The sequence below is a fragment of the Sorex fumeus genome, unplaced genomic scaffold (assembly GCF_029834395.1).
Source record: "Sorex fumeus unplaced genomic scaffold, SorFum_2.1 ptg000162l, whole genome shotgun sequence".
Taxonomy (NCBI): Eukaryota; Metazoa; Chordata; class Mammalia; order Eulipotyphla; family Soricidae; genus Sorex; species Sorex fumeus.
In genome coordinates, this window is record NW_026606219.1 from 1,454,058 (window position 1) to 1,477,978 (window position 23,921).

Sequence of the window (23,921 nt, forward strand, 5' to 3'; positions counted from 1 at the left end):
TGAGGATGGCTGTCTCTTCCATGTGATGGTATCACGTGCTCAGCTCCCTCTATTGCCGCCGAGAGGACGGTTCCCAAATTCCACCGGCCGTATGTTCTGTTTTCCCATACCCTGGGGAGCTGAAGCCCACCACGTGCACCAGCTACCGGCGCGAGAGACTACCATACCCAGCATGCCCTGCGCACCTGGGAAGTACCACAGCCCCAAGGGGCATCTGTCTCTGATAAAGGCGCCGGCGGGACGCCACCGGGCCGGTAACCCCCTCTAGCTTAGGCCTCGGTGGTACATCCCAAGCCGGGGGCCAACCGAGGCCCCGCGCTTCCGATCTGCGCGCAAACTCTGCCTCTTGTAGGACCGAAGTGGTTTGCTTTCCCGAGGCCCGTGGCTTCGGCTCCTCTCCAGCAGGAAGGCGAGGCTTCCGCCCGGCACAGGGGGTGAGCTGGAGTACAGTGCCCCTAAGCCCCTGGACGGCATCTGAGGGCGGGGGCTCAAATTGGGGGATCTCTTATGGGTATATTTGGTGATTCTGGGCCCCAGGTGGCTTTTCGGGGTGTCAGCTTCTGAGGGAACCTGGTTGTGGCGTTTGGGAACCCCGGGCTGGGATTTAGACGCGCGTGTTAGGGAGTCTCCCTTAGGGATATGATTTATACGGTCCAGTCAGAGACGGATGTTCAGTGAGACTCTTTTAAGGCTCGTGTACGGGCACTCGGCTTAAGGAGCAGTATTTGGGGTGTTCCCTAGGGAAGAGGTGAAGTCTGAGCTTTCTGAAGTCAAGGAGGAATTTGGGGTAGGGTTTACTTCAGGATAGTCTCTGATGACAGTGGAAACGCTCTGGACCGACGTGGCATCGTGAGGATGTGCTGGCCTTTGTGACCTCTGCCTCTGACGCGGGCCCCTCACGCGTTTATAAGCTCAGGATGGCGAGGCAAGATTCACTGGGGCTCACACGTTACTAGGCAGAGGTGCCCCTCAGCCCAGGCTGTGGAAGGGACATTCGGCGCCCAGTCTGCTAGGCTTTGCTCTGGGGACCCGGAGCTAGGGGCCTTAGTTGGCTACGGCTTTATTCGTTTATTCATGAGGGGTAGGACTCTCGAGGAAGCCTATTTGTGCCCCTTTCGCACCTGATCCGCTCCAAGTACCGGCTTTTGAATTATTCACGAAGGGGCGGATCAGCGTGCCGAAAGGGTATACTGAAGGGGCGCTCTGCGGACGGCCGGCAGAAAACTAGAGCTCACTGATTAACCATAAAGGTGAGTAGTGCCCCCGAATTTTCCGTGGCTTTTCCAAGGGCGTTGTACATAATTCATGAGGGGCGCGGCTTTTACTTCATCTGCATGATCTGCTGTTAGTTTCCCCTTCTAGGTTTCTGGATTTAAACTGAAGGTCCAAAGAAGGGACGAGGGGACGAGGCCTCGTGTATTGTTCATATTTTATGGCCCTGTAATCCCGGGTGATTAACCAAGGCCTTAGATAAATTCCCATCGCTCTTTGTCAGATCTCTGGCAAATCTTTCCGTGAATCTGAAAAATGGGTAGATGCATAATGATGGTCAGATTAGTTTACACTCATTTAGCACTTTATTAGCCGATTTAATGCCCACAAGAAGATGAGCAGGTAGGTGATTATTATCCCTTTTTATAGATGAGAAAACTGGGACATCGGGAGGCTAAGTAATTTGCCTAAGGTTATAGAGTGAGTGGCTGAGCCAGGATTCAAACCCAGTCAGCCTAGTTTCAGAATTGAGTTTTAATCAAAGATTATAATGTCTTTTGCTCTCCCCCCCATTTGAATGGCACTGCTAATGTTCATCATATAACTCTATATCCCAGGCACTTTAAGCCTTTTCTATGTATTACTCATTTAAAGTTCATCACAAGGTAAGTTACTCTTTTTATTTTGTGGGTGGAAAAGCTATGGCCCAGAGAAGTGGAATATCTGGCCCTAGGTCACAGTCATCGGTGGTAAAAGATACAAGGCCGAAGGAACAAAAAGGAGCATACTTCCAGCTTTTCTGAGATTGGTGGCAGAATGCATAAAAAGGACAACACATAAGCCACTGCTCAGTAGGGTTAACGTGATCCATCACGATTTGACAGAAATGTATTGGGGTGCTCATTGTGTGCCTGGAGCTTTAGAATACCTACATCTCTGGTATGTCTCAAGTATAGCCTACCTATTGAATGGACATTGAAGTCTTAACATTGTTTGCCAGGGTCCTTCTGGTGAAGGTGTTTCAAATCATTATTATAAAAATAATGTTCTAAATTCGCTGTTTTTCTGGTGGCTCTGAGTACACTCACACACAGCCAGTTTCTTCTTGTTTGGGGACCACATTTGGCAGTGCTTAAGGGGTACTTCCAGTGCTACTGGGCACTGCAGTGCCAGGGATTGAACCCGAACCCAGGTCTCCTGATGCAAAGCATATGCACCAAACAATTGAACAATCCCTGGTCTAATTATATGTCAATAGAAATATTTACCTATATATGACTTATGCCATATATAGACTCTATGTCACATATTGTACTTTAAAAAAATTAACCCTGCCTTGTCTGAGCTCATTTCATAATCATATTCTGTCAATACAATTCTGTCTTTATGAGGTAAATGGGTTTTATGACTATCCCTGTATTACAATTGTGGAGACTTAGGCACCGGACGAAGAGCGTTTGCTTGGACCGAGGCAGCACGGGCCCAGGTGTACATACTTCAGTTTGAAGTGGGGAAGAGTTAACTACACTTCATTAAGGGCTTCCCCTGTGACTCTGCCGCCTGCGCTTTCATTATTCATAAGCAGGAAGGCGTGGCCACGTTGCCTTGCCCTCTGCTAGAATCCCCACTTGCAGGACAGGACTGTCTGTTTCTGGTCATCCAGCCTCATACATAATTCATAACACTGGGTGGGACCTTTATTGACCTCTCTGAATTTCCAGGTTGAGCGTCTGCACCTTTATTAATTATTCATGAGCCAGGGGAGTGTGTTGTCCCTTTAGTAGCCCTATTTCCCTGCTTCCAGGGAAATTAAATGCGGCAGTAGGCGGACCTGCTCCTTTTGTTCCAGCCCACCGGGCTTCGTGCATTATTCATGAGAAGATGTGGCCTTGGTCTCCGGGGCTTCCGGCCCGCTGCAGCAAGGTCATTCATTATTCATGAGCCGTGGGGCGTGGCTTCCCATTTGAACGTGGGCTTGCGGGGTGTCAGTCAACCAATCCGTCGGTGGCATGCATAATTCATGATCAGGAGAGTGGCCCCGGGGTCCTTACTTAGTTTCCATGGCAGCCTTGCTGGCAACGACGTCTTGACTATTCTTGGTTTCCCCCCCACCCCCCGCCAGCCCCGAGGTGCGGCCCTTCGGTGGGGTTTCACCTGTTTTCCTAACTACGGGAGCCACCAGGTGGAGCTAGTCCTCTTCGAAAGAACTGAGTCACTGGCAGTAGCATACATGATTCATGATGGGCGCGGTCTACTTGCATCCGGGCTCCTGGGGGTGGGGCCCAAGGTTTTGTTCCGGCCCCGGGCTCGGCGGCCGCCATCTTGTGTCGGCGGCCGAGGTGAAGGAGGTGGTAAGGAAGACCACAGCCACGACGGCCTCTGGAGGAGAGCGCGGCAGCGGCGGAAACTCTAGGCGGCCCAGGCGCCGGGGAGGAGGAGGAGGAGAAGGAGGAGGGTGGCGGCCGGGCTTGGCTTCGGCTCCTAGAGGAGTTGGCGGCGGCGCGACCCGGGGAACCGGCATTGGTAACAAATGGCCTTTCTCAGCGCCTTAGCCGGGGCAGGGGTTTTGGGAAGTACTGGAAGGGCCTGGGCAGATGCGGGGCTAGGCTGTCGACGCGGCCCGCCCGTGGTGACTAGGACGCTAGGGATCGGCCGGAGGTGGGGGGGGGGGATTGTAGATCTTGGGGCGGGGCTCGACTCTTCCCATCCCGGACCAGCCCAGTCCCCAGGTCTCGGAAATTTGACCTTGGAGTGAGAGCCCCCCGGAGGTGCTTTGAGGGACTCAGGCACTACCCTTTTAGTCAGACTCGATCCCGGCTGGAACCTTGGTATCCTAGATCAGAACTGCCCCCATGGAGTAGAGAGATTTGGGGACCCGACCAAAACCCCTCAGTTCACCAATCTCTACCGGAGAAGACCTACCCCAGAACCTCCTTTCTGGCACCCCTAGACCCTCGCGGTTTGCCCTGGTCACTTTCCTGACGGGCCAGAATCCGGGGAGGGGCCACATGGACTTTCTGTCTCAAAGTCTTCTCTAGAGGCTTCCTCAGGCCACTTCCACTCCCCTCCCCGCCACCATTTGCCCTCACGAGTTTCCCAGGGGACTTAGACATGACTTCACTGATTGGGAAGCCCCTCGCCCAGGCTCAGAAGCTTCCCCACCCCACCCGTGCCCTGGCATTTGCTATGGGAAACCGCTTGGGCTCAGCTTGGCTCTTGCTGTGGGTGCTTCCCCTGAGAGGCTCTGCTCTTCAACCTTTCCCGTTGTCCCAATCAGACTACTCAGACTGCCTGCCCCTTGCAGGCCTTTGCATCTTCCTTCAGAGAGGTTCCTGCCTGGCTCTGCCCTGTAGAGCCTATGGGCCCCTAGCTCACTGGGTGACAGAGTCACCTTCCCAGCCCCACCCTGCGCGTGCCCTCTTGTCTTTAGAAGCCAACCGGGAGCTCAGCTTCTCTCCAGAGTCTTTGACCTCTCTCCAGGCCTCGGGCTGCTGTCTGTGCATTTCAGGGTTCCCAGCATGTTGGGTCATAGATGCCCAGTTTCTGTTTTTCACCTTTATGAGACACCCCCCCAACATCATTGTCAGGTGTCCCTTCCTGGTCAGTGGTCCTCTTGGCTTTTCTCTTTGATACTCAGTGCCTTTGTGGACCCTATGTAATGGGTCAGAGAAATCTTCCCCCTCTTGGGTAACCTAGAGAATGTATTTGTTCATTGCAGTTTTAGGACCACCCAGGCTGTCTGGGTGCAGCCTCCCCTTTCTGCTCCTCCAGAGCAGCTGAGGTGTACCTAGCAAATTACCAGGTAGAGACCAACATGGTGCCTTTGTGCTCCATTAGCAGTCCCTCCCCAGCTCCACCCTGAGTCTCAGCTTCTACCCTCATTCTCCCAGGACGCTGGCATCAGTGCCAGAAGCCTGCAACTTGCGTTTTTGGTCAGAGTGCTTATTTTGGTAGCTCTGCTTCTTCAAGAGACTCCCGGGGTCCTCCTGATAGAAAACAGCCCTTCCCTCAGACTTACGCATCTTCTCATAGCTTCCATGGGGTTCGGCGGCTACCTTCCTTGCAACTTCTGGAGCCCTGCCTTGCAGTTTCCTGGCTCTTCTCTGAAAGAGCCTTTTCTGAAGACCTGGAGTTGTTCCTTAATCTTGTTCTGTCCCCTCAGCCCATCAGGGCTTTTTATACCCACCTTTCCATCTCCTTCTATAGCCCCAATGGGCTAATGTTTCCTGACTCATCTCTTATTTTTGGGTCTTCTCAGTTAACTCCTCCTAGGGTCCTTGGAAGGCCCCTGTATCTTAGCTTTCTCCTCTTTTTCTCCATTCCCGCTCAAACCTGCTTCAGGACTTCTACTTTCATTAAACCATTTCTGGCTCAGTGGTCTGGGGTGGGGGGGGGGCAGAGCAGAGTAGAGAATGCTCAGGCTTCAGAATGACCAGTTTGGTGACCTCAGGCAAATTTGCCATTGGTCCCTCTCCCTCAGTTTGAATTTGCTGAACAGTCGATACAGTATCCATCCTAATTGGGCGGGAGAGTTATGTTGTGAGAGAAAAGTATTGATTTTGTGCTGTGGGTGGAGGAATCCTTAGCTCCTCTCTGTGACTGAGAACAGAGGTTTCCAGCAGTGTTTCACTCCTGTTTACCTTGAGAGGATCAGGTGCCAAACCTCAGCATTTGAGATACACTTCTGAACAATCAACTGAAATCTACTTTTAGATTCTTGTTTCCAGCCTGAGGGGTTGAGAGGTAAAAAAGCTCTTAACAAATAAAGCTCTGTGTAGCCCAGGAACAGTTCTGGTTCAAGGTGCCAGGAGGATGGTCCCACACAAATAAACCAGTGACAAGGCAAGGCAGTAAGGGGTGGAGGCTGCTGCAAGGCCCCTGGGGGGAGTTGAGGTTCTCAGGTCTCTGAGTACTGATCACAGATCTTGAGTTCTTTAACCCTTCCAGTAGGTGCTTGAGGTTGTTCTCTTTACCTCTGCTTTTTGGTAAAAATGGAAAATGGGCTCAGGAAAGGTGAGAGTCAGTGAGTGGGAAGATAGGATTTGCCTTGTCTCTGCCCTAGCTCAACAAGCCTTCTTTTTTCTAGGCTGGATCTTAACCTTCCCAGATGTTTCACTATAGGCTCCCTAGCATGCTTCCTTGGCCCTCTTCCTTACTCATCATCTTTGTGAACTGGGTCTTGACTCCATTTGCCAAGGAAGTACTTGGCAAGCCCCCACCAACTGCATCACTCTGGACAAGGGATTGGAATTCTCCAAACCTTTGTTTTTTTTTCCTTGTGAGGTGGGCATGGCATATCTGGCTAGTCTGTATCATTAAAAATAGACAAAACCCTTTGCTTTGTGCTTGAGAGGTAGACAGTAAGCTCATGGTAAATGTTTGGTAGCTCCTGTCTTTTATTCATGCTAGAGTGCCATGGGTGTCAAGATAGAACCCCCTGGTCCAGTCCTTAAAGACTCTGGAGAACAGAGGTTTCGAGCAGTGTTTCACAGTCTGTTTTTGGACCATGGCCGCCTTCTATCCTTGTTTTCTTTTTCTACCTTCCTCCTGGTTGTTCCCCTTGTCTCATGCCATATGCCCCTCTTCCTCGTTTACTTGATTTTTACCTGTGGCCCTCTGGGAATATTTTGAAGGCCCAGCAGGGGACTATCTGAACCCTAGTTGAAAAAGTGCTGTGTTAGAGGACCACTGGGTTGCTAGAATAACTGTCTTCTGCATATGGTCTTGCACCCCCACAACTGCCCACTGCACCCCCAATTTCATTTCCACATCACTCCTGTCAGGGTTAAGGGGACCATATGCAGTGTTGGGGATCAAACCCAGGCAGGTTACTTCCTAGGGAAGCACAGCAGAGTATTGCTTTACTTCTGGGACCTGGTATATGCCCCTTCAGTAGGTTACTTGACCTCACGAGCACAGGTTTTCTCGTTTGTCTTGCAAGGACACTTAGCCTGGCCTTGCTGGGTCAGGACCGTTAAGGGGGTTAATTGTGATGATGCCAGGATGCAGTATGGGCTTCAGGCTCAGCATATCCACACTTAGCCACGCTCAGTGGGCAACTCAGGCAAGTGACCAGATAACCTTGATAGAATCCCCTCTTCCCCCAGTGTGAGTTGGGGACTGATTTTGGAAAGTAGTGAAAATCCTGCAGGGGTATCCTGAGGACAAAGTAAGATGTGAGGCTTATAAAATGCCTGATATGACCTTACGGGTACAGGGAGGATGGCTAATAATTCTTATTGGCATCTTTATCCTGGTAAAGGGACCGCCACGTGCAGACGAGGCTTGGGAAACGTGTATGTTCTCATTCGCTGTGCTCTTTCATTGGCCTGGCCGGGTGCCCCTCATAAAGCTTGGGAGTTTGGGCTTCATAAAACTCTCCTCCCTGAACCACTCTGGGAAGTGGGTTGTCAGCAAGATGTCTCATGCCATCATGCCGACCTGCTGGATGTCCAAGCCGACCTTCAGCACCCCAGTCACAGGGGTTAAAGGAGAGGAGAAGGCTGCTTGTTGTTGCCTACCTGCTCTGTGCCAGGCTCTCTGGTCTCTTATTTCTCATCACTTCAGCTACATGGGTAGGTAAGTGGTATTCTCACCCTATTTCACAGGCGAGGGAATTGAGCTTGTTGGGGTTAAATGTTAACTGTCAGAAGTGGCAGGGTCAAGATTTGAAACTGGACTGGGACAATCTCCATCTCTCCTCTGACTTCCCCACAAGCACCTTCTTCTTGTCACTCCTTTCACCCTGCAGGAATGGAGAGTCAGTCAGTCAGTCTCTCTCTCTCTCTCTCTCTCTCTCTCTCTCTCTCTCTCTCTCTCTCTCACTCTCTCATTGGGATGGGGAGAAAGGCAAATGACCCAGTGGTCAACAGCATGGATTACAGGCCAGACAACTTAGGTTCAGATCTTAGTTCTAACAGACTGTCTGGCGCTAGGCAAGTCTCCCCCACCATTCAGTACATGTCTCCTCATTAGTAAAACAGGGATATTAGCATTTAAGCCTTCCCTTCCCCACAGTTACCACTAATTGCCGGAAACAAAAGACTTCACCTTGACTCTCCTCCTCTCCAGATGTCCAGCTCGCCGCTGTCCAAGAAACGTCGCGTGTCCGGGCCTGATCCAAAGCCGGGTTCTAACTGCTCCCCTGCCCACTCTGTGTTGTCCGAAGTGTCCTCAGTACCAACCAACGTGAGTACCAGTCTTGCAGACGGGTGGATAAGTCTTCGGGGAGGCTTTTATGTTGTTCATGCCCTGTTCCGGTGGGACTCCTCTTTTTTTCCCTCCATCTTCAGGGAATGGCGAAGAATGGCAGTGAAGCAGACATAGATGAGGGCCTGTACTCCCGGCAGCTGTAAGTGAGGCTGGGATCGGATTGAGAGGTGGGAGATCTGGTCAGGAGGCTCTGGCACCGACCAGAATGCCCCCTCCTTCCCTGACAGGTATGTGTTGGGTCATGAGGCCATGAAACGACTTCAGACATCCAGTGTACTGGTATCAGGCTTGCGTGGCCTGGGTGTGGAGATTGCCAAGAACATCATCCTTGGTGGAGTCAAGGCTGTCACCCTTCATGATCAGGGCACGGCTCAGTGGGCTGACCTCTCCTCTCAGGTACCTCTTCCCAATCCCCTGTGCCCTTGTGCACTCCCACTCACTGGGCTCTGCAGTCACCTCACTTTTTCTTCCCTGTGGCAGTTCTACCTACGGGAGGAGGACATTGGTAAGAACCGCGCTGAGGTCTCACAACCCCGCCTTGCTGAGCTCAACAGTTATGTTCCTGTCAACGCCTATACTGGGCCCCTGGTGGAGGACTTTCTTAGTGGTTTCCAGGTACGTTAGGGCACCACCCCACCTCCTGCCCAATTCTCTCAGCCCATCTTTGGGTCATTTTTTTATTCAGTATTACAGGTACTGGCCTTGAGTGCTGGGATTCATGGTGGGGATGCACCTAGCAAGTGTGGGCATCCAATCTGTTGGGGGAAATGTGAACATAGAGCAGTCATCCTGAGTAGAGGTTGGAACTAGGCTGCCTCAACCTGAGTCTACAGTCAGTCATTCTTTATTTGTATTGGTTTTGGGGCCACACCCACTGGTGCTCAGGGCTTACTCTTGGTACTGCACTTACAGATCACTCCTGGCGGTGCTTATGGAACCCTTTGGGGTGCCTGGGATCAACCCAGGTTGGTCGTGTGCAAGGCAAGAATGCTACCTGCTGTACTATCACTTCTGTTCCAAGTCTGTAATTCTTATGTTTGTAGTTGCTTGCTGGCGTGAGGGAGGAGTAGGGACTTTGTGTGCTTGGTTTTATAGTGGTGAAGATGAAGCCTAGGGCATAGGCATGCAGATGCCTTGGCACAGAGCTCCATCCCTAGCCTCGAGTCTAGTATTTCTGGTATGACTTTGAGCAGAACATAGCATCTTCTGTGCTTTATTTTTTCAACAGTTTGTAGACTTGGGAGTTGTAATGATATTGTTTGTTATAGATTTTTTTTGTGAAGGCTAAGCACTGAGAGTAGCAGTTGGCACATGATGAACCCTAATGGAAGGGAGGTTTCTTGCCCTGGTGGGGAATGGAAAGGGTGAGCACTTGGGCTGAATGTAAAGGCTGAATGTAAGTTCCTAAGGATCATGCCTGTGCAGGCATTGTCTTGAGAATTGGGAGCAAGTAGGTGTGGTAGGAGTGAACTCAGACTTCGGTTGAGGATAAGAGTTTTACTCCTGTGTCTTGCAGGGCATGGCAGGTTTGTAGGTAGGCAACAGTGGGTGTTGGAAAATGAGTGAGTCAGCTGGTCTTCAAATTCTGTCCTGCTAGCTGCCTCTTTTCTCTTGAGTGTTGTGAGTTAGGGGTTCACTGATTTTGCCTCCTGACTGAATCTGACACACAGTTGATATTTTGTACCTGTGAAAGAGACCTGAATGAACAGAGCCTGAGGACACCCTGTGCTGTCTGCATCAGCCTTTATCCATCATTCTCTACTTCTTTTTCCTAAGGCTGGGTCTTATCCAGCATCCACCTTTCCACAGGTAGTGGTCCTCACCAATACTCCTCTGGAGGACCAGCTACGAGTCGGTGAGTTCTGTCATAGCCATGGCATCAAGTTGGTGGTAGCAGACACACGGGGCCTATTTGGGTGAGTGCTCTCTCCCTCTACCCTTTCAGGCCCAAACCAAGTCCTCCAAGCTCTCTTTGCCCTCAGCCCCTCTCTGACCACCCAGGTTTTGAATTCTTTTTGTTTCTCTCTCCCCATCTGGTATAAGTGCCATCTCATTTCCAGCAATGATGGGAGGAGTTTGCTCAGCAAGTATTCTTTGTTTCTTGAGGGGCACATGGGGTTCCCTGTGTGCCTAGGACTTGGGGTTATCAGCTCTGTTGCCTTCCTCTACAGGCAGCTCTTCTGTGACTTTGGAGAAGAGATGATTCTTACAGATTCCAATGGAGAGCAGCCCCTCAGTGCTATGGTTTCTATGGTCACCAAGGTGAGAATCCTGACCTGTTTGGGGGGTCCTGGAAGGCAGATTGGCAGCAGCAGGCTGTACTCTCTGCTCCTGGAATACCTGGCCTGTTCTGATATTTGATTATCTTCTTCTTCAACCAGGATAACCCTGGTGTGGTTACCTGCCTGGATGAGGCCCGACATGGGTTTGAGACTGGCGACTTTGTCTCCTTTTCAGAAGTACAGGGCATGATGGAGCTTAATGGAAGTCAGCCCATAGAGATTAAAGTCTTGGGTGAGCTAGGGTCCTGGGAAGCTTTGGGAAGGGGTAGGAGAGATAGCTCCAGGTTCTGAGTGAGAGGAGACACAGCTTCAGTGGCTTAAGATGACCCAGGGATGGAGTCCCCTTTTATCTATCTAATCAGAGCATCTAACCTGGACATTTCAACGAGCTCCTATACAAGCTTCAAAGAGGTGCCTGAGCTGTTCCTAGACTAGGGCCCTGATACCCGAGGGTGGGAGAGGAGTCTGGTATTCAGAGAGAGCAGATGAGAGTATCTGCTATTGTCTGAACTGTTTGGGTCAAGGAACAAGGGTCTCATGATCTCTCAGCTGGGCTTAGGGCAGAAAGTGCAGGGCCTCTGATGTTGAGTTAGAGCACAGGGTGGAGACATGTCTGATGTCTGAGCTAGGACAGGGCTAGGGTTTCCTTTATCTAGTGGGGAATGAGGAATCTGGAGAGGGTCTGGGGACAGGCAGCCTAATAGGCTCTGCATCTACTTTAGGGCCCTATACCTTTAGCATCTGTGACACTTCCAGCTTCTCTGACTATATCCGGGGAGGCATCGTCAGTCAGATCAAAGTACCCAAGAAAATCAGCTTCGTAAGTGTCGGTGTGGTGTTACGGGTGACGTGGGGGTGAGATGGTGATTCTGGGCATTTCTGTGCTCTTTGTCTCTTTTTATGATTCTGATGTTTTGTGCGCCCCTACTTGTCCCCCCAAACCAGAAATCTTTGCTGGCTTCACTGGCAGAGCCCGATTTTGTGATGACGGATTTTGCTAAGTACTGTCGCCCTGCACAGCTGCACATTGGCTTTCAGGCCCTGCACCAGTTCTGTGCTCAGCACGGTCGGCCTCCTCGACCCCGCAATGAGGTAGGTGGTTGGGTAAGCCAGCGGTGGCCGCTGTCTTTGGCACTGCAGGCCCAACATGCCCCTGTTCCAGCAGTCCATCTTTTCCCTCCATCTCCAGCACTCCTTCCCACAGTGCCCTGACAGGTGCCCTCTTGGTTTCATTTCTTCAATCAGGAGGATGCAACACAGCTGGTGGCCCTAGCACAGGCAGTGAATGCTCGAGCTACACCAAGGGTACACCAGGATAGCCTGGATGAAGATCTCATCCGGAAGCTCTCCTATGTGGCTGCTGGGGATCTAGCCCCCATAAATGCTTTCATAGGAGGCCTGGCTGCCCAGGAAGTCATGAAGGTCTGTCAGCATGGGTAGGGAAGGGCAGGATTAGGGGTGGGCTGACAGCTTTGCCTCATCCATCCCTTGCTTATTGGTCTGTGTCAGGTACCGGCTAAGCACTGCTCTCTTCCCTGCTCTTCCTTCCAGGCCTGCTCCGGGAAATTTATGCCCATCATGCAGTGGTTGTACTTTGATGCACTTGAGTGTCTTCCTGAGGACAAAGAGGCCCTCACAGAGGAAAAGTGCCTTCCAGTAAGTGAGGGCCTTTGGAGAGGGTGTCTTTGAGGAGCATTTCTGGTGAGGCCCCTCACTTACCCTCCTCTCTTTACATTTCATAGCGCCAAAACCGCTATGATGGGCAAGTAGCCGTCTTCGGCTCAGATCTGCAAGAAAAGCTAAGCAAGCAGAAGTACTTCCTGGTGAGTGATTTTCTTGGACACCTCTTTTCCATCTACCTCTCCTGCCTTCAAGCCACCTCTTTTGGGATATCTGCCTCCTGTGGCAAGCTCATTTGGTTCTTTCCCAGGCCTTTTGTCTGCTGTGTCCAGGAGGAGTGAGGGGTGGATTCACATTAAGTTATGTTATATTGACCAGTCTGTGTCTCTTTTTGGCAACCTTCTAGGTGGGTGCTGGGGCCATTGGCTGTGAGCTGCTCAAGAACTTTGCCATGATTGGGTTGGGCTGTGGAGATGGTGGAGAAATTGTAGTCACAGACATGGACACCATTGAGAAGTCAAATCTGAACCGACAATTTCTGTTCCGCCCCTGGGATGTTACGGTGAGTTGAGTGGTGCCTTTGGACCTCACTTTCTCTCTCTTGTTCCAATTCTTTCTGGGAAGGAGGCCATTCTGCTTTTTTCTTTAGCTCTTAGCCCTAAGTTTCGGTCACTCGTTTGACCAACACTTGCTTACCTATTTGTTGAGTCTACCATATTTCATCTTTTTCCCCTTCTTTCTCTTTACCCCTTACTATACTGCTGGGACAGTGTATTAAAGGTCCCCCAAACCACCCTCAGGTTTGATGATTGACTAGAAGGACTTGGAGGATTCTGTATGTAGTCCTACTCATGACTGTAGTTTCTTCTAGCAAAAGGATTCAGGGCCTATTCAGCAGATATTTACTCAGGGCAGAGGTCTTGGAGAGACCAGCTCGTTTCCAAGAGCTGCCTCCCGATGGAGTCACACAGGACACACTTAATTCCCCTAGTAGTGAGCTTCGACAACATATGTGGAATGTTGCCAACCTGGGAAGCTCATTAGCAGCTCTGAGCACAGGGTTTTTTTTCTGTGGCCTGGTCACATAGTCACCCTGCGCTGGGCATGGACCCAAATTCCAGGCTCCCAGCAGACTAATGCCTCAAACATGTTTGCTTAAAATAAGCAGTTTTGGCAAGTTGAGCCACCATCTTAGGTAGTGAAGTGTGGGAACCCTCTAGAGATCCAGGTTTCCAGATGCCAGCCAAAGGCCAAACTCGGAAGCAGGCTTTCCTCGGACAGCACTTCAGGCCTGCTAGGTTTACTCTTTGTGCAGATGGAAATTGACTTAGAGATTTTAGCAGGGGAACTTTCTGTAGGTTACAGTTTTGCCTGCCCAGGATCTTTCCTTCTCATTCAGTTACCAAATAGTTATTGAGGAAAATGGTGTTGTATGAACTAAATGTCAAGGAGACAAAGCTTCTAGTGGGGAAGGAAAGATAGTAAGTGATAAATGGGTGAGTAAACACTTTCGTGATATGTTAATAAGGATTATGGTTAGTATTACTGGTAAGTGCTATACAAAAGAAACAACAGAACCATGCTAAAGACTTGGAGGCAGGGTTGGTTTGCAGTTTACAGTTGGATTGCAGTGGTTAAAGAAGGGCTCCTTGCTACATACAGGCCTGGAACAGGGAAGGGAGGAGTGCTCTTCAGGGGGAAACTTGTTTTCAGGCCAAAAATAGACTTCAAGGCAAGAGCCTGAGGTTGGTAGCAGTAGGAGGTAGGTAGAGGCAAACTCAAATTTATGGTTTATTCATTTTACCCTCTATTGGAATAGGGAGTCCAGATGGTTTTGAGCAGAGTGCAGTATAACTTGACTTGGACTCTGAAAGGAGCCATCCTGTTTGGGGTTTCAGACCTCAGCCCTGGGAGGTGTTACCTGAAAGAACAGTAGATGTTGGGTAGGAAGATAAGATGCCTGCCTGGTTGTTTTCAGTTTGTCTCCTGTTTTCCTCTTCCTCCCCACCCCCCAGCCCTTGTCACATTTGTTAAAACCCAGGCCATATGGCGTTGTCTCTTGTCAAACCTGGGAGCTTTTTGAACTTGGGCTGTTTCTTCTCACACTGAAGATTCGGGAAGGGGCAGCTCTAGAGGGTCACTGGGTGAATTGCATGAATAACTGAGCTCCACCCTCATATCCCTACCCACCCCCAGAAATTAAAGTCGGACACAGCTGCTGCTGCTGTGCACCAGATGAACCCCCACATCCGAGTGACAAGCCACCAGAACCGTGTGGGCCCTGACACTGAGCGCATCTATGATGATGATTTCTTTCAAAACCTGGATGGGGTGGCTAATGCCTTGGACAACGTGGATGCCCGTGAGTTTGAAGGCGGGCGAGGAGGTCAAGGGCTGAGTTGTATGTATGCATATCTGTCTTGGGTGCCTGTCTGTCTGCTTTGTCTTCTCCTGATATCCCTCTCCCAGCATTCAGGTCCCCCTTCCACCCTCAGGCATGTACATGGACCGCCGCTGCGTGTACTACCGTAAGCCGCTGCTGGAGTCAGGCACTCTGGGCACCAAGGGCAACGTGCAGGTGGTGATCCCCTTTCTGACAGAGTCATACAGCTCTAGCCAGGACCCACCTGAGAAGTCCATCCCCATCTGTACCCTGAAGAACTTCCCCAATGCCATCGAACATACCCTACAGGTGATCAGCTTTGGGGGGAAAGGAAAGGAAAGGAAAGGGGGCCAGGCACCCTGCCTTTCGTACAGGCTCTTGACCCTCAGGTGCCAAGGCCTAAATACAAGATATGCTTTTTCTCCGAAATGTCCTCCCTTCGTGTTTAGTGGCCTATGCTGCTAGAATGATTCATTCTTTTCCTACGTTTATTTTGAAAAAAATTTCAAAATGTTGACAGGTGCAAAAATAGTCTGGTGATTACTCAAATACCACCCCTCACTGAGATTTGACAATTAGTTTGGTGTCAAATTTTCTTAGTCATGTATTTTTCACCCTTTGTTGTAAGTATGACATGCACATCACTTCACTCCCTAATACTTTGGCAGGCTTCTGTGATGGGAGGGTATGTTCCTGGATAATAGGGTCTCAGTTCTGACACTATTTAAAATTGAGGGCCAAGTAGTTCTTTGCTGGGCGGGGGCTGCGGGTGGGTGCTAGATTTTGGTACCATGGGATTTTTTTGTTGTTCTTGGTTTCTGGGCCACACCAGACTATGCTCAGGGGTTACTTGTTGGCTCTGCACTCGGGAATTACTCCTGGCAGTGTTCAGGGATCATATGGGGTGCCAGGGATCAAAGCCAGGTTAGCTGCGTGCAAGGTAAATGCCCAACTTCTGTACACTTTTTCCAGCCCCGTATACCAGGGAATATTTAGTAGTGTCCCTGGCTTCTACTCCCTGGATGCAGCAACCCTCCCTTGAGCTGTGCAAACTAAAAATGTCTCCAGATGTTGCATAGTGTTTCCCAAGAGTATACTTGCTCTCAGTTGAGAGCTGTCGTCTAACCAAAACACCATTTCCATGCTGAGCACAACTGGTTGTAATGTTCTGGCATCTCTTCCAGTTATTTGTCTCTCCTGCTCAGTTCATATTCAGGTTTCCATATCTGTTGCTCAAAAGGGTGTTAACAGTTGCTTTTCTGGAATGATATTCTTCGTATGTCACATCTGCAATATATTGAGCAGTGCAAAGAGTATCTGGCTTTTTGTACAATGGCACACGACACACCTAGGTGCCTGGCCTCCAGGTCATGGACAAGAACCTAAGGATTGCTATTGTGATTACAGAATGGTTCTCAGTGCAGTCTGAGAATAGAGTGCAAGCCATGCAGAACATCTGTTTAGAGTTTGATGTGGCACAACAATAAGAAGGGGAAACACCAGTCTCTCCTGTCACTGTCCTTTCTGATCCTGTGTTCTAGAGTAGTGTGTACCTAGTCTAGTTTCACACGGCTAGACATGACCTTGGACTTTCTCATGTGTCTCAGATTCTTCCTCTTCAAACTTGGGGATGAGAGTAGACGTATCTACCTTGTATGGGATAGGAGAAAGCACTTAGCATTTACTCTGTATCTGGCTTCAAGTATCAGCATATATACTTGGAGCATTTTCATGATCACCCCATGGGGTAGGTGTTCCCTTTTCTACTATAGAGCGGATGACGCAAAGGGAAGTATGACTGTGTGTTTGGGAAATCCCAAATTGAGGTAATAGCAGAGTAGGAATTTGATTGGAGACCACTACTGTCAGGATGGCATTCACCACTTTAGGCGGTCGCCTGGGGCTGAGTTCTTCCTTGTTTGCTTTAAAGTCCCGAGGGTCACTATTGAGATCATGTTTGGTTTGGGTCTAAATTTCTTCCTCTTTTCTTTATTATGATAATAGATACATAATTTTTCCTTTGTCCTTGAGTTCAAATGTACCTTGAGCAAGGATCACCATTCTTAAGAAAAATTTTCTCCGAACATTTAGGAGTTTCATACTGCCCAGGTCGGGTTCATTGATTCTGAAGTTGAGGTGCGGGCAGTGGGGAGTCAGTGGGGCTTTCCCCTGAGCAGCTGGGTTCTTCTTAATGGGCTTGTTCACTGACAAACTTTAAAATGCCTTTGGAAACCCTTTTTTTTGCTTTTTGGGTCACTCCTGGTGATGCACAGGGGTTACTCCTGGCTCATGCACTTAGGAATTACTCCTAGCGGTGCTCAGGGGACCATATGGGATGCTGGGATTCAAACCTGGGTCGGCCGCGTGCAAAGCAGACGCCCTACCCGCTGTGCTATCGCTCCAGCCCCAGGAAACCCATTTTTGCCAACCATCACCCATGTACTCTGCTCTGTCGGCAGTGGGCTCGGGATGAATTTGAAGGTCTCTTCAAGCAGCCTGCAGAAAATGTTAACCAGTACCTCACGTGAGTAACCCCATGCCCCACGACTCCGTCCTCTGCCTGCCAGCTAAGTCCTCACTGCTTTCCTCAGCATTCTAGCACCCAGCACCAGGCATGCTTCCAAACTTAACTGAATGCTCAGACCTCTGAGTGCTGAGGGTCAGGACTAGCTTTCTATCCAGAATGTGGGAGTGACCTTGAACCCACATTTGGGACCACTGTGTAATTCTACTCCTTTGGTTCTTCCAATTCCTGATAGAGACCCAAAGTTTGTGGAGCGGACACTGCGTTTGGCAGGCACCCAACCTCTGGAGGTACTGGAGGCAGTGCAACGCAGCCTGGTGCTGCAACGGCCGCAGACGTGGGCCGACTGTGTCACCTGGGCCTGCCACCACTGGCACACCCAGTACTCTAACAACATCAGGCAGCTATTGCACAACTTCCCTCCTGACCAGGTAATACTCATTTGCCATATTGCTTTGGTGGAATACGTTTTCCCAAAATAGTGGGCTCTACATGTAGCTCCTCCTGGTGGTTCGTTACCCCAAATGTGGCAGGTTCCTGACGAATGGGGATTGCAGAAGAATGGTTAAACTTGGGATGTAGTTTTCCCAACTCCTTTAATTTTAGCAAAATTTCTGGTTTCCTGTTCTGTGGGCTGTCACATTTGACTCAGGTGGTAGTAGGGATTATGGGGGAAATATTTTGGCACATGTGTCAGTGTTCAAGCTAGAATCCCAGCTTTGTTTGCACTTGGGCAAGCCATTTAGGCTGTCTCTGTACTTCAGTGCCTCACCTCTGAAGTAGAGATCATAGTAATCTTTATCAGGACTTTGGTGACAATTTATTGGTGTCTGCCAATATTAAGTTAGTATAGTGCCTGCCAGTTCATAAAAGTTTAAGGTCTGGAATGCCCACAATTTGTGGTGGTATTTTTTTAATGAAGTTTCTGGTTCAGCCTGGCAGAGTTTGAATTTGTTTAAATGACTAGTCCCCTCTGTCTGGCCTCAGACAGGATCTGGCTGGGGCCAAAGTGTGGACTAAAAATTGTTAGAAAGGGCTCTACTCTCAGGTCTATTCAGCCTTAAAAAATCTTTCCACTTTTTCAGCTCACAAGCTCTGGAGCCCCATTCTGGTCTGGGCCCAAACGCTGTCCACACCCTCTGACCTTTGATGCCAGTAATGTAAGTGTCCTCCCCAGGATCTCCTGGGGTTAGGTGGAGGGAGGCTGGGTACTTGGGAAGAGTCTGAGATCGCCTAAATCAGGGCTTTACCCTTCTGAATCCTGCCTTCTCTTAGCCGCTGCATCTGGACTACGTGATGGCTGCTGCCAACCTCTTTGCCCAGACCTATGGGCTGGTAGGCTCTCAGGACCGAGCTGCCGTGGCCACTCTTCTCCAGTCTGTGCAAGTTCCCGAGTTCACCCCCAAGTCCGGTGTCAAGATCCATGTTTCTGACCAGGAGCTGCAGAGTGCCAATGCCTCTGTCGGTGAGAGCATTTGGCTAGTCAACCAGGAGCCACACGCACTCCCTGCTCCCTCTGTCCCCTACCCAGTCTAGTTTTCTCACCAGTTTCTGTCCCTGAAACTCCAGACCCAAGGCTTCCCACATCTTCCTTAAGCTTCCCTTCCTCTGAAATGAAGAGGGTGGGTTGGGACACTTTGTCTCCCTCACTCCTTCCTCTGGCCCTCAGGGGAACCAACTGTTTGTCTCTTGCTCTGTATGTATTTCCCTTGGAAAGAACATTTTTGTTTCTTGATCTGTTTATCTGGGGAGTCCACTAGTGGTATCTTTTTCTTGATATCTTTTCTTTGTATCTTTTCCTTGATACCTGCTCGTTTCATTGAAATATTTTATCATCTTCATATATATAACATATATAAGTTTGCAAAAGGTCAATGTCCAAGATACTGATAAAAAGGTGGCAGGGGCTAGAGAGACAGTACTGTGGGTAAAGGCTTTTGCCTTGCACATGGTTGACCTGGATTCAATCCCTGGCACCCCATATGGTCCCCCAAGCCCTGCCAGTACTGATCCCTGAGCCAAGAATAAGCCCTGAATACTGCTGGACATGGTACAAAGACAAAGATAGAGTATAGCATATGTGAAACACACAAAATGCCTGTAACGCATATAAAATCTACCAAATGCTCTGTATAACCCTTTTTCATGTTATGTCTTTTTACTTTTCTTTTTTCTCTGTAGATCCATCTACTTACTTCTCCCAGCTTTCCCTCTATATCTTTTTAATTATTCCTTTCTGCCTTATATCTTCTTTTTGTGTGTGTGGGGTGCAGGGGAGAACACCTTCTCTACTTGGTGAACTATGCTGTGCTGGGGATTGAACCCAGGACTCCCACATGCAGAGTGTGCATTCCAACCCTTTGGCGATCTCCCCTCTTATATCCTTTGTTTCCTCATCTCTTTCTATGTCCTACTTCCTAAGAAGGGCCTTCCATCCCATCTCTTTCAACTGCTATCTCAACATCAGTTCCTTCATTGTGTCTAGAGTTCTCTCTCAGCGTACCCATCTCTTCTCTTCTTCAGATATGGGTTTGATTTTCCTACCTACCTGTCCTGACTTGCCCCCTACACCCAGGATAACACCTTTTCGGAATTCTTTATCTAACATCTTTTACCCTCCTCGGATCTGGCCTAGTACCTGAAGGATTGACCATGTCCCTCTCTTGCTGCAGATGACAGTCGTCTAGAGGAACTCAAGGCTACACTGCCCAGTCCAGAAAAGCTGCCTGGATTCAAGATGTACCCTATTGACTTTGAGAAGGTGCTGGGCAGGGACCCTAGGAAGGGCAGGGGGAGTGGCTAAGCATGCATGGGTTAGACAGAGCAGGTCTTTGTAGAGAGTGAATTACAGACCTGCCATGTGACCCTCAGTGGATAGGTGTTCCCAGCCATATCTTTGTTGTTGCTGTTGTTTTCTTCTTTTTTGGGGGGGGGGGGTGATTTTTGGTTTTGGGCCACACCTGGCTGTGCTCAGGCTTACTCCTGACTGCTCAGGGATCACTCCTTGCAGCCCAGGCTTACTCCTAACTGCTCAGGGATCACTCCTTGCAGGCTTGGGGGACCATATGGGTTTACAGAGATTGAAACCGGTCTGCTGTGCATACGGCAAGTGCCCTACCTGCTGTACTATCTTCCGGCCCCTCAGCCATGCCTTTGTGATCTGAGAGAGCCCGGCAGATAATTTCAGTGATGGATACTTGTGCCCTAGATGCCAGGAATCCACCTTCTCCTCTGATCTCAGCTTTGTCTTATCCCTACCCTCTTCCCACAACTCATAATAGGATGATGATAGCAATTTCCATATGGATTTCATTGTGGCTGCATCTAACCTCCGGGCCGAGAACTATGACATTCCCCCTGCAGACCGGCACAAGGTAAGGAGAATCTGGACCTGATGTTCCAAGATTGAGTTGTGTCTAGCCCTTCCCCTCCACCCTCCATCCCTCTACACACTCAGTCTCTTCCATTTTAACAACCACCTTCTTTCATCATTTTCTGTCCCCTAGAGCAAACTAATTGCCGGGAAGATCATCCCAGCTATTGCCACAACCACAGCAGCTGTGGTTGGACTTGTATGTCTGGAGTTGTACAAAGTGGTACAGGGACACCGACAGCTTGACTCCTACAAGAATGGTTTCCTCAACTTAGCGCTTCCATTTTTTGGGTTCTCTGAACCCCTTGCTGCACCTCGTCATCAGGTGAGGCCTGCATTAGAGAGGTAGGTTTATGACTGAGTTTGTAGAGCTGTCTCTACAGATACAATCAGCCTGTCAGTAGGTGAGGGCCTTTGTCAGTGTGCACGCTTGTTCATATTTTGAGCACCTTTTGATTACTAGGCACTGGCTTAATTTTTCTGTGAAACTTATAGGAAAGATGGGATATTTGAAATGTGTACTGGAAGATTCACTATCACTGTCCTCCCATTGTTCATTGATTTGCTCGAGTGGGCCCAGTAACATAGTGACAATTGTTACTGTGTTTGGCATGTCGAATACGTCATGGGTAGCTTGCCAGGCTTTGCCATGCGGGTGAGATACTCTCGGTAGCTTTCCGGGCTCTCCGAGAGGGGTGGAGGAATCGAATTCGGGTTGGCCATGTTGGCTGCGTGCAAGGCAAATGTCCTTCCCACTGTGCTATCGCTTCAGCCCACTGGAAGATTATTAATAACTAAACAGTAATAGCAATATTTGTTTTTTTCCTGTGTGAAATGCTTTACTTAATCCATTAGTTCACTCAAATCGTCATTGAGCACCTAGTATGTGCAGTATGTACTCATAGGTGCTGAGGATAAGTCACATAATTCTGGAATCAAAAAAATGTATAGGGAGGCTTTGAGAGTAGCAAGTGGTGAGAGTGATGGGTTTGATATGTGAGGTGTTCAGGTAAGGCCTTGCTGAGATGAAGGAAAAAGGGCAGATTGATTTCTGGATGGAGGATGTTGTAGGATCAGTATCTGCAAAGGTACTGAGGTAGGCATGTGTCTGGCAAGTCTGAAAAAGAAGTTGTCTTTGGAACAGAGGGAATGAGAACAAAAAAAGGGGTGGGAGAAGGAGATAGAGAATAGAATTCCAGTGATGTAGGGGCTTCTCAGCTATTGTCACATCTGCATGAGTGGGGGTGGGAGACTGATGGGGTTGAAATCTGGTGGCCCCCATCCCACTCGCCTTTTACTTTGTCCCTTAGTACTATAACCAAGACTGGACATTGTGGGATCGCTTTGAGGTACAGGGGTTACAGCCCAACGGTGAAGAAATGACTCTCAAACAATTCCTTGACTACTTTAAGGTGAGGCCCCTTCCTCACGCTCATCCCTACCTGGATTGGAATGTATTGGTGACCTGATGACCTGCTTACCCCTGTGACACAGTTGTCCCCCTTCCCTCTTCCTCCAGACAGAGCATAAGTTGGAGATCACCATGCTGTCCCAGGGGGTGTCCATGCTATACTCTTTCTTCATGCCAGCCGCGAAGCTCAAGGAACGGTTGGATCAGCCGTGAGTTGGGTAGTGGGAGCCTCCACTTGAAGCCTGCCCTTCTCTACCCTTCTACCCACCCACCTGTCCTTCCTCTCTACTTTGACCTGAACCTCTGTTTCCTCACGCCCAGGATGACTGAGATTGTAAGCCGCGTGTCGAAGCGAAAGCTGGGCCGCCATGTGCGGGCGCTGGTGCTTGAGCTGTGCTGCAACGACGAAAGCGGCGAGGATGTTGAGGTCCCCTATGTACGATACACCATCCGCTGATCCCCACCCACTCCTGTAGATTGGCCAAGCCCCCCTCTCCTGACCCCTCCTAACCCAGGGCTACCATTTGGTCTCTGGCAGTGACCCAGCTAGCCAAGCCCGGTATTCCCACTTTGTTCCCCAGGCCCTCACCACCTAAACCTTTCTTGGCCGCCGCTTTCTACCTTGTTTGGAACCTGAACCTAATAAAGAGTTATTAACCCAGATGTGGCTTTTCTTGCTGGTTCCAGGGCAGGGAGGTGCTTTCTGGAGCTATCTGGTTCAGGAGCCAGCCCACAGGCCCTTTTTCAGCTGTCAGTTTTCTAGTGGAGAAAGTGTGGGAACTGAAGAAGTGGAGGCAAAAGGGAGCAGGTACTTGGGTCCCTATTTAAAATCTTTTTTTTTTTTGCTTTATGGGTCACACCCGGTGATGCTCAGGGGTTACTCCTGGCTCTGCACTCAGGAATCACTCTTGGCAGTGCTCAGGGGACCACATGGGATTCTTGGAATGGAACTCGGGTCGGCCGTGTGCAAGGCAAATGCCCTACCCGCTGTGCTATCACTCCAGCCCCTAAATTGGGTTTTAGTGCTTCTCTTCCCATCTCTCCAGCTCTTATTCTCTGCTGTATTGATTTGGAAAGGTAGTAAGAGAGTAGTGTTAGAGCAAGTGCTCTAATTTTGTTGAGCTGTTGACTAGGGCTTGGTTGACTTGGCTTAGGTCCTTGAGGCAGATTGCTTCCTATTTGGCTCTGCCCCTCAAACCAAAATTTTACAAAGTAGGTTCTGTTACATGGAGTAATCAAATGTCTGTGCTTAACTTCACAGTTTTTTGTGAAAATATTTGAGATGGTGTGAGAACAAGAAGTCTTTCCCATCCTTCCTTGACTCCCTTCAGCCTGTGTGCCTGCCAGGCATACCTTTGAGAAAAAGCCAGCTGTAGGCAGTTGATTGGTGTAGTGGGCGGGAGGCCTGCTCATCACATGCCCTTTCAGCCCACAATGCAGTCTTTTGGGTAGTGGTGGGGAGTGGGGAGGTTGGAGCCACACAGCAGTGTCAGGGGACATTTCTTGTTCTGTGCTCAGCAGTGACCTCTAATGGTGCATATGAGCCAGGTTAGCCACATGCAAGGCAAGAGCCTTGATTCCTGTACTGTCTGCCAAAACCGTCTGTCTTTGCCAAGCACTACTTAGACTTGTCTGGTATGTTACCTCATGCCTGCAGATGCCATGTATACCTATTTCTCACCCAGCTGGAGCCTGACTTCTCTTTTCCATTCAGAAACTGCAAGCCGGAATGTTAAACAGCAGGTAAGGTCCTTATGTGCAGCTGATCTGAATTCCATCCCCAGCACTACATCTGGTTACCCAACACCTGCCAGAACAATAGCCAGGTGTGACTCAAAATAGATGAAAAACTGACGAATAAAACAGACTTTGATTCCTTCACTCAAACCTAGACACCACAGTCT

General features: G+C 49.6%; 1 protein-coding gene across 3 annotated transcripts; it reads left to right on the forward strand.

Annotated features, from left to right (window-relative positions):
- The first annotated feature begins 1,170 nt into the window (after window positions 1–1,170).
- UBA1 (ubiquitin like modifier activating enzyme 1) lies at window positions 1,171–22,678 on the forward strand. Of its 3 annotated transcripts, XM_056107347.1 has the most exons (27): window positions 3,537–3,735; window positions 7,475–7,791; window positions 8,284–8,400; window positions 8,505–8,563; window positions 8,652–8,820; window positions 8,905–9,039; window positions 10,234–10,340; window positions 10,596–10,686; window positions 10,806–10,938; window positions 11,429–11,526; window positions 11,652–11,798; window positions 11,952–12,128; window positions 12,258–12,362; window positions 12,449–12,529; window positions 12,733–12,888; window positions 14,523–14,688; window positions 14,822–15,018; window positions 17,169–17,233; window positions 17,469–17,664; window positions 18,319–18,393; window positions 18,509–18,698; window positions 19,906–19,994; window positions 20,515–20,607; window positions 20,740–20,931; window positions 21,917–22,018; window positions 22,126–22,226; window positions 22,339–22,678. In XM_056107347.1, the coding sequence occupies exons 3-27, from the start codon at window positions 8,284–8,286 to the stop codon at window positions 22,472–22,474; spliced, it is 3,177 nt and encodes a 1,058-aa protein (XP_055963322.1). In that variant the 5' UTR covers window positions 3,537–3,735; window positions 7,475–7,791; the 3' UTR covers window positions 22,475–22,678. The 3 variants fall into 3 exon arrangements, with proteins under 3 accessions (XP_055963323.1, XP_055963322.1, XP_055963321.1); XM_056107348.1 differs by lacking the exons at window positions 3,537–3,735; window positions 7,475–7,791 and adding an exon at window positions 1,171–1,250; XM_056107346.1 differs by lacking the exon at window positions 7,475–7,791.
- The last annotated feature ends 1,243 nt before the right edge of the window (window positions 22,679–23,921 follow it).